General features: G+C 48.6%; 1 protein-coding gene across 1 annotated transcript; it reads left to right on the plus strand.

The window, feature by feature from the left end:
- Positions 1-513: 513 nt before the first annotated feature.
- LOC122921296 (taste receptor type 2 member 7-like) lies at positions 514-8,535 on the plus strand. The gene is made up of 2 exons (XM_044271275.1): positions 514-720; positions 7,924-8,535. Exons 1-2 carry the CDS (start codon positions 514-516, stop codon positions 8,533-8,535), a joined length of 819 nt encoding a protein of 272 aa, XP_044127210.1.
- Positions 8,536-8,826: the final 291 nt, after the last annotated feature.

The following is an 8,826-nucleotide window of genomic DNA, read 5'->3' on the forward strand; positions in this document are numbered from 1 at the left end:
TGAGTTTGGATTCAGTACACAGACACCAAAATGTCCGATACGGTCCTGAACGTGGCGATCCGTGTTCGCTTATCACTACAATGTTAATGGTGTACTCTTTTTATTTTTATTTTATAATTTTCCATAAGAACTTTTCAAGAGCCTGGGCACTTTTTTTTTTTTCTTGAGCACTGCCTGTATAAATAAAGAATTTAAAAAGTTACTCCACCTGACTCTAATAACTGACTCTGACTACCTCAAACTTATTATGATATCTGACGAGGACATCTGAGGATGTTCTAATATGAACACTATATTCCTGTTCTTTGGCACAATAATGGCGTTCAGCATTCAAATTCCAATCAAACTATCCAACCTTGGAAAAATATTTGCCTTTCATATATCCAATGGAGATATCATTTGCATCTCAGAGACACAGTATATTCTGTCTCAGAGAGGTTTGTGCAGACCAGAAACGTTTGCTCATCGAGCTACTTCTTGCCTTCTCTACAATTTTGCAATATTGATACCAATATGACAACAATTTTGTTCACTCGATTGGTTATAAATTTAATTTCTCTACTGATAACATTCCCTGGATGCACGTTCATATTAGTTGTCAATATTCTGGACTGGATGAAGAACAAAAGGCTGGATATAAGTGATCAACTCATCTCTGGGATTACTCTATGTATCCTTGTTCACAGGCTGCAACATACAATCTTCCGCAGCATGGAATTCGTATATGACTTTTATATAGAGTTGAGCGAACACCTGGATGTTCGGGTTCGAGAAGTTCGGCCGAACATCCCGGAAATGTTCGGGTTCGGGATCCGAACCCGATCCGAACTTCGTCCCGAACCCGAACCCCATTGAAGTCAATGGGGACCCAAACTTTTCGGCACTAAAAAGGCTGTAAAACAGCCCAGGAAAGAGCTAGAGGGCTGCAAAAGGCAGCAACATGTAGGTAAATCCCCTGCAAACAAATGTGGATAGGGAAATGAATTAAAATAAAAATTAAATAAATAAAAATTAACCAAAATCAATTGGAGAGAGGTTCCATAGCAGAGAATCTGGCTTCCCGTCACCCACCACTGGAACAGTCCATTCTCAGATATTTAGGCCCCGGCACCCAGGCAGAGGAGAGAGGTCCCGTAACAGAGAATCTGTCTTCATGTCAGCAGAGAATTAGTCTGCATGTCATAGCAGAGAATGAGGCTTCACGTCAGCCACCACTGCAACAGTCCATTGGCATATATTTAGGCCCAGCACCCAGGCAGAGGAGGGAGGTCCCGTAACAGAGAATCTGTCTTCATGTCAGCAGAGAATTAGTCTGCATGTCATAGCAGAGAATGAGGCTTCACGTCAGCCACCACTGCAACAGTCCATTGGCATATATTTAGGCCCAGCACACACACAGGCAGAGGAGAGAGGTCCCGTAACAGAGAATCTGGCTTCATGTCAGCAGAGAATCAGTCTGCATGTCATAGCAGAGAATGAGGCTTCACGTCAGCCACCACTGCAACAGTCCATTGGCATATATTTAGGCCCAGCACACACACAGGCAGAGGAGAGAGGTCCCGTAACAGAGAATCTGGCTTTATGTCAGCAGAGAATCAGTCTGCATGTCATAGCAGAGAATGAGGCTTCACGTCAGCCACCACTGCAACAGTCCATTGGCATATATTTAGGCCCAGCACACACACAGGCAGAGGAGAGAGGTCCCGTAACAGAGGATCTGGCTTCATGTCAGCAGAGAATCAGTCTGCATGTCATAGCAGAGAATCAGGCTTCACGTCAGCCACCACTGCAACAGTCCATTGTCATAAATTTAGGCCCAGCACCCAGGCAGAGGAGAGAGGTCCCGTAACAGACAATCTGGCTTCATGTCAGCAGAGAATTAGTCTGCATGTCATAGCAGAGAATGAGGCTTCACGTCAGCCACCACTGCAACAGTCCATTGGCATATATTTAGGCCTAGCACACAGGCAGAGGAGAGAGGTCCCGTAACAGACAATCTGGCTTCATGTCAGCAGAGAATCAGTCTGCATGTCATAGCAGAGAATGAGGCTTCACGTCACCCACCACTGCAACAGTCCATTGGCATATATTTAGGCCTAGCACACAGGCAGAGCAGAGAGGTCCCGTAACAGACAATCTGGCTTCATGACAGCAGAGAATCAGTCTGCATGTCATAGCAGAGAATGAGGCTTCACGTCACCCACCACTGCAACAGTCCATTGGCATATATTTAGGCCTAGCACACAGGCAGAGCAGAGAGGTCCCGTAACAGACGATCTGGCTTCATGTCAGCAGAGAATCAGTCTGCATGTCATAGCAGAGAATGAGGCTTCACGTCACCCACCACTGCAACAGTCCATTGGCATATATTTAGGCCTAGCACACAGGCAGAGCAGAGAGGTCCCGTAACAGACAATCTGGCTTCATGTCAGCAGAGAATCAGTCTGCATGTCATAGCAGAGAATCAGGCTTCACGTCAGCCACCACTGCAACAGTCCATTGTCATAAATTTAGGCCCAGCACCCAGGCAGAGGAGAGAGGTCCCGTAACAGACAATCTGGCTTCATGTCAGCAGAGAATTAGTCTGCATGTCATAGCAGAGAATCAGGCTTCATGTCAGCCACCACTGCAACAGTCCATTGGCATATATTTAGGCCTAGCACACAGGCAGAGGAGAGGTTCATTCAACTTTGGGTAGCCTCGCAATATAATGGTAAAATGAAAATAAAAATAGGATTGAATGAGGAAGTGCCCTGGAGTCCAATAATATATGGTTATGGGGAGGTAGTTAATGTCTAATCTCGACAAGGGACGGACAGGTCCTGTGGGATCCATGCCTGGTTCATTTTTATGAACGTCAGCTTGTCCACATTGGCTGTAGACAGGCGGCTGCGTTTGTCTGTAATGACGCCCCCTGCCGTGCTGAATACACGTTCAGACAAAACGCTGGCTGCCGGGCAGGCCAGCACCTCCAAGGCATAAAAGGCTAGCTCTGGCCACGTGGACAATTTAGAGACCCAGAAGTTGAATGGGGCCGAACCATCAGTCAGTACGTGGATTGGTGTGCACACGTACTGTTCCACCATGTTAGTGAAATGTTGCCTCCTGCTAACACGTTGCGTATCAGGTGGTGGTGCAGTTAGCTGTGGCGTGTTGACAAAAGTTTTACACATCTCTGCCATGCTAACCCTGCCCTCAGAGGAGCTGGCCGTGACACAGCTGCCTTGGCGACCTCTTGCTCCTCCTCTGCCTTGGCCTTGGGCTTCCACTTGTTCCCCTGTGACATTTGGGAATGCTCTCAGTAGCGCGTCTACCAACGTGCGCTTGTACTCGCGCATCTTCCTATCACGCTCCAGTGCAGGAAGTAAGGTGGGCACATTGTCTTTGTAGCGTGGATCCAGCAGGGTGGCAACCCAGTAGTCCGCACAGGTTAAAATGTGGGCAACTCTGCTGTCGTTGCGCAGGCACTGCAGCATGTAGTCGCTCATGTGTGCCAGGCTGCCCAGGGGTAAGGACAAGCTGTCCTCTGTGGGAGGCGTATCGTCATCGTCCTGCCTTTCCCCCCAGCCACGCACCAGTGATGGACCCGAGCTGCGTTGGGTGCCACCCCGCTGTGACCATGCTTCATCCTCATCCTCCTCCACCTCCTCCTCATCCTCGTCCTCCTCGTCCTCCAGTAGTGGGCCCTGGCTGCCCACATTTGTACCTGGCCTCTGCTGTTGCCAAAAACCTCCCTCTGAGTCACTTCGAAGAGACTGGCCTGAAAGTGCTAAAAATGACCCCTCTTCCTCCTCCTCCTCCTCCTCCTGGGCCACCTCCTCTTCCATCATCGCCCTAAGTGTTTTCTCAAGGAGACATAGAAGTGGTATTGTAACGCTGATAACGGTGTCATCGCCACTGGCCATGTTGGTGGAGTACTCGAAACAGCGCAACAGGGCACACAGGTCTCGCATGGAGGCCCAGTCATTGGTGGTGAAGTGGTGCTGTTCTGTAGTGCGACTGACCCGTGCGTGCTGCAGCTGAAACTCCACTATGGCCTGCTGCTGCTCGCACAGTCTGTCCAGCATGTGCAAGGTGGAGTTCCACCTGGTGGGCACGTCGCATATGAGGCGGTGAGCGGGAAGGCCGAAGTTACGCTGTAGCGCAGACAGGCGAGCAGCAGCAGGATGTGAACGCCGGAAGCGCGAACAGACGGCCCGCACTTTATGCAGCAGCTCTGACATGTCGGGGTAGTTGTGAATGAACTTCTGCACCACCAAATTCAGCACATGCGCCAAGCAAGGGATGTGCGTCAAATTGGCTAGTCCCAGAGCTGCAACGAGATTTCGCCCATTATCACACACCACCAGGCCGGGCTTGAGGCTCACCGGCAGCAACCACTCGTCGGTCTGTTGTTCAATACCCCGCCACAACTCCTGTGCGGTGTGGGGCCTGTCCCCCAAACATATGAGTTTCAGAATGGCCTGCTGACGTTTACCCCGGGCTGTGCTGAAGTTGGTGGTGAAGGTGTGTGGCTGACTGGATGAGCAGGTGGAAGAAGAGGAGGAGGAAGCCGAGAAGGAGGAGGTGGCAACAGGAGGCAAAGAATGTTGCCCTGCGATCCTTGGCGGCGGAAGGACGTGCGCCAAACAGCTCTCCGCCTGGGGCCCAGCTGCCACTACATTTACCCAGTGTGCAGTTAGGGAGATATAGCGTCCCTGGCCGTGCTTACTGGTCCACGTATCTGTGGTTAGGTGGACCTTGCTACAGATGGCGTTGCGCAGTGCACACTTGATTTTATCGGATACTTGGTTGTGCAGGGAAGGCACGGCTCTCTTGGAGAAGTAGTGCCGGCTGGGAACAACATACTGTGGGACAGCAAGCGACATGAGCTGTTTGAAGCTGTCTGTGTCCACCAGCCTAAATGACAGCATTTCATAGGCCAGTAGTTTAGAAATGCTGGCATTCAGGGCCAGGGATCGAGGGTGGCTAGGTGGGAATTTACGCTTTCTATCAAATGTTTGTGAGATGGAGAGCTGAACGCTGGCGTGTGACATGGTTGAGACGCTTGGTGACGGAGGTGGTGGTGGTGGTGTTGGTGGTACATCCCCTGTTTGCTGGGCGGCAGGTGCCAACGTTCCTCCAGAGGCGGAGGAAGAGGCCGAGGCGGCAGCAGCAGAATAGGCCGAGGCGGCAGCAGCAGAAGAGGTAGCAGGGGGAGCCTGAGTGACTTCCTTGGTTTTAAGGTGTTTACTCCACTGCAGTTCATGCTTTGCATGCAGGTGCCTGGTCATGCAGGTTGTGCTCAGGTTCAGAACGTTAATGCCTCGCTTCAGGCTCTGATGGCACAGCGTGCAAACCACTCGGGTCTTGTCGTCAGCACATTGTTTGAAGAAGTGCCATGCCAGGGAACTCCTTGAAGCTGCCTTTGGGGTGCTCGGTCCCAGATGGCGGCGGTCAGTAGCAGGCGGAGTCTCTTGGCGGCGGGTGTTCTGCTTTTGCCCACTGCTCCCTCTTTTGCTACGCTGTTGGCTCGGTCTCACCACTGCCTCTTCCTCCGAACTGTGAAAGTCAGTGGCACGACCTTCATTCCATGTGGGGTCTAGGACCTCATCGTCCCCTGCATCGTCTTCCACCCAGTCTTGATCCCTGACCTCCTGTTCAGTCTGCACACTGCAGAAAGACGCAGCAGTTGGCACCTGTGTTTCGTCATCATCAGAGACATGCTGAGGTGGTATTCCCATGTCCTCATCATCAGGAAACATAAGTGGTTGTGCGTCAGTGCATTCTATGTCTTTCACCGCTGGGGAAGGGCTAGGTGGATGCCCTTGGGAAACCCTGCCAGCGGAGTCTTCAAACAGCATAAGAGACTGCTGCATAACTTGAGGCTGAGACAGTTTCCCTGGTATGCATGGGGGTGATGTGACAGACTGATGGGGTTGGTTTTCAGGCGCCATCTGTGCGCTTTCTGCAGAAGACTGGGTGGGAGATAATGTGAACGTGCTGGATCCACTGTCGGCCACCCAATTGACTAATGCCTGTACCTGCTCAGGCCTTACCATCCTTAGAACGGCATTGGGCCCCACCATATATCGCTGTAAATTCTGGCGGCTACTGGGACCTGAGGTAGTTGGTACACTAGGACGTGTGGATGTGGCAGAACGGCCACGTCCTCTCCCAGCACCAGAGGGTCCACTAACACCACCACGACCATGTCCACGTCCGCGTCCCTTACTAGATGTTTTTCTCATTGTTATGGTTCACCACAACAACAAATATATTATTTGGCCCAATGTATTGTATTCAAATTCAGCGGGATATAAATTTGAGGCCTAGTATTTAGGCGCTGGGTGACCGGTATGGATTTAGTGACAGAATTAGACTTGGAAATGCACAGAAGCGTGTGTGTGTGAAGTTATTCTGAATGACCCAATGTGCACCTTGAATATTATATACCCTTTTAGGGATAGATTTCAAATAGCTCTGATATAGCAGAAACCACTAAATTTTTAAATTGCTAAATTGGGAATTGTATTTCAACCCAGAACAAAAAATGTGCTTTGACGGACACTAAATAACTTTCCCAGCCACAACAGGACAGCGGTAACGAGAGATTTAGCGGGATATAAATTTGAGGCCTAGTATTTAGGCGCTGGGTGACCAGTATGGATTTAGTGACAGAATTAGACTGGGATATGGCCAAAAAATAACCACACTATTGCTGGTTAAATGCACTTGGTGATGGGCGCAGCTTGCCCCTGATGTAGTATATGGCCAAAAAATGAACAGACTATTGCTGGTTAAATGCACTTGGTGTCACAGCTTGACCAACCACACTACTGAGGGTTAAATGCACTTGGTGACGGGCGCAGCTTGCCCCTGATGTAGTATATGGCCAAAAAATGAACAGACTATTGCTGGTTAAATGACCTTGGTGACGGGCGCAGCTTGCCCCTGATTTAGTATATGGCCAAAAAATGAACAGACTATTGCTGGTTAAATGCACTTGGTGTGATAGCTTGACCAACCACACTACTGAGGGTTAAATGCACTTGGTGACGGGCGCAGCTTGCCCCTGATGTAGTATATGGCCAAAAAATAAACAGAGTATTGCTGGTTAAATGCACTTGGTGTGACAGCTTCACCCTGATGTAGGCTTTAGCCAAAAAACAAACGCACCATTGAGGGTTAAATGCACTTGGTGACAGGCGCAGCTTGCCCCTGATGTAGTATATGGCCAAAAAATAAACAGACTATTGCTGGTTAAATGCACTTGGTGTGACAGCTTCACCCTGATGTAGGCTTTAGCCAAAAAACAACCACACCATTGAGGGTTAAATGCACTTGGTCGCAGCTTGTGCTGGCGCACCACAAGACACAAAATGGCCGCCGATCACCCCAGAAAAATGTGACTGACAAACGGTCTGGGCAGCCTAAAAACAGTGAGCAATTGAGGATCAGCAGCTCAATGATCCACAGCTGCAGATCGATCAGTTAATCAAGTCCTTTGGAGGAGTTAATCTGCCTAATCTCGCCCTACTGTCGCAGCCGCAACCTCTCCCTACGCTAATCAGAGCAGAGTGACGGGCGGCGCTATGTGACTCCAGCTTAAATAGAGGCTGGGTCACATGGTGCTCTGGCCAATCACAGCCATGCCAATAGTAGGCATGGCTGTGATGGCCTCTTGGGGCAAGTAGTATGACGCTTGTTGATTGGCTGCTTTGCAGCCTTTCAAAAAGCGCCAAGAAAGCGTCACAAAAGCGCGAAGAAAGCGACGAACACCGAACCCGAACCCGGACTTTTACGAAAATGTCCGGGTTCGGGTCCGTGTCACGGACACCCCAAAATTCGGTACGAACCCGAACTATACAGTTCGAGTTCGCTCATCCCTACTTTTATACAATTTTAAAATATATGCAACTTTCCTATTTTTCTCTAATACTCTGCACTTTGCTCTTCTCCACATGGCTCGCCATTCATTTTTGCCTGAAGATTGTGAGCATCAACCACAAAGTCTACATTTACATTCAGCGTAGGTTCTCCAAGATGTTCCCATGGATCCTCCTTCCATCCATCTTTGCTTCAGTTACTCTAAGTGCTCCTGCTGCCCTGAGATTGACACAAGAACAAATTCTAAACTCTACCCAGACTGCACAGAATCTAGGCCATATATTCTTAGAATTTCTTCCGTATGTTGTGTTTTCTCTTTTGTGTTTTTTACTGTTTTTCAGTTCGGCTCTGAATATCATTTTATCTCTGCAAAGACATATTAAACACATAAATGATAACACCATAGCATTAAGATCTGAGATAGTAAAAGCTCATGTCACTGCCGTGAGGACCGTTGTCTCCTTACTTACTTTTAATCTCTTCTATTTTGCTTTACTGCTCATTTCAATCTTAGCATTTTTCTATCAATTTCAGACACAATTTATCTCTTACTTTTATGCATTATGTCATATTTGTGGCGTACCGATATTAGTACAAGGAAGCAGCAAGCTACGGAAAAAGTTCCATGCTATTTGGATCTGTTTTTCTTCCTTCGACAAGACTTAGACTAAAAGCTTTGCCGTATAATAAGTCAAGTCAATGCAGAAAATCAATTTGCTGCATTGAAAGGGTTTTCCCGAGATTTAAATACTGATGACCTATCCTCTTGGCCGGTTGATATTCACCCAGTGCTATTTTCCCCATGCACCAAGCACTTTATGTTCTGAAAGAAATGAAATTCTAGAAGATCGTTGAGTTCCGTGGATCTTTCAGTTTTTTTTTTGTTTTTTTTTTAACTTATACTTCGTCACTGTTTTTCCACTGAGCACCATCGAGCCTGCTATGCCCACTGGTCCA

The sequence above is a fragment of the Bufo gargarizans genome, chromosome 11 (assembly GCF_014858855.1).
Source record: "Bufo gargarizans isolate SCDJY-AF-19 chromosome 11, ASM1485885v1, whole genome shotgun sequence".
Lineage (NCBI taxonomy): Eukaryota > Metazoa > Chordata > Amphibia > Anura > Bufonidae > Bufo > Bufo gargarizans.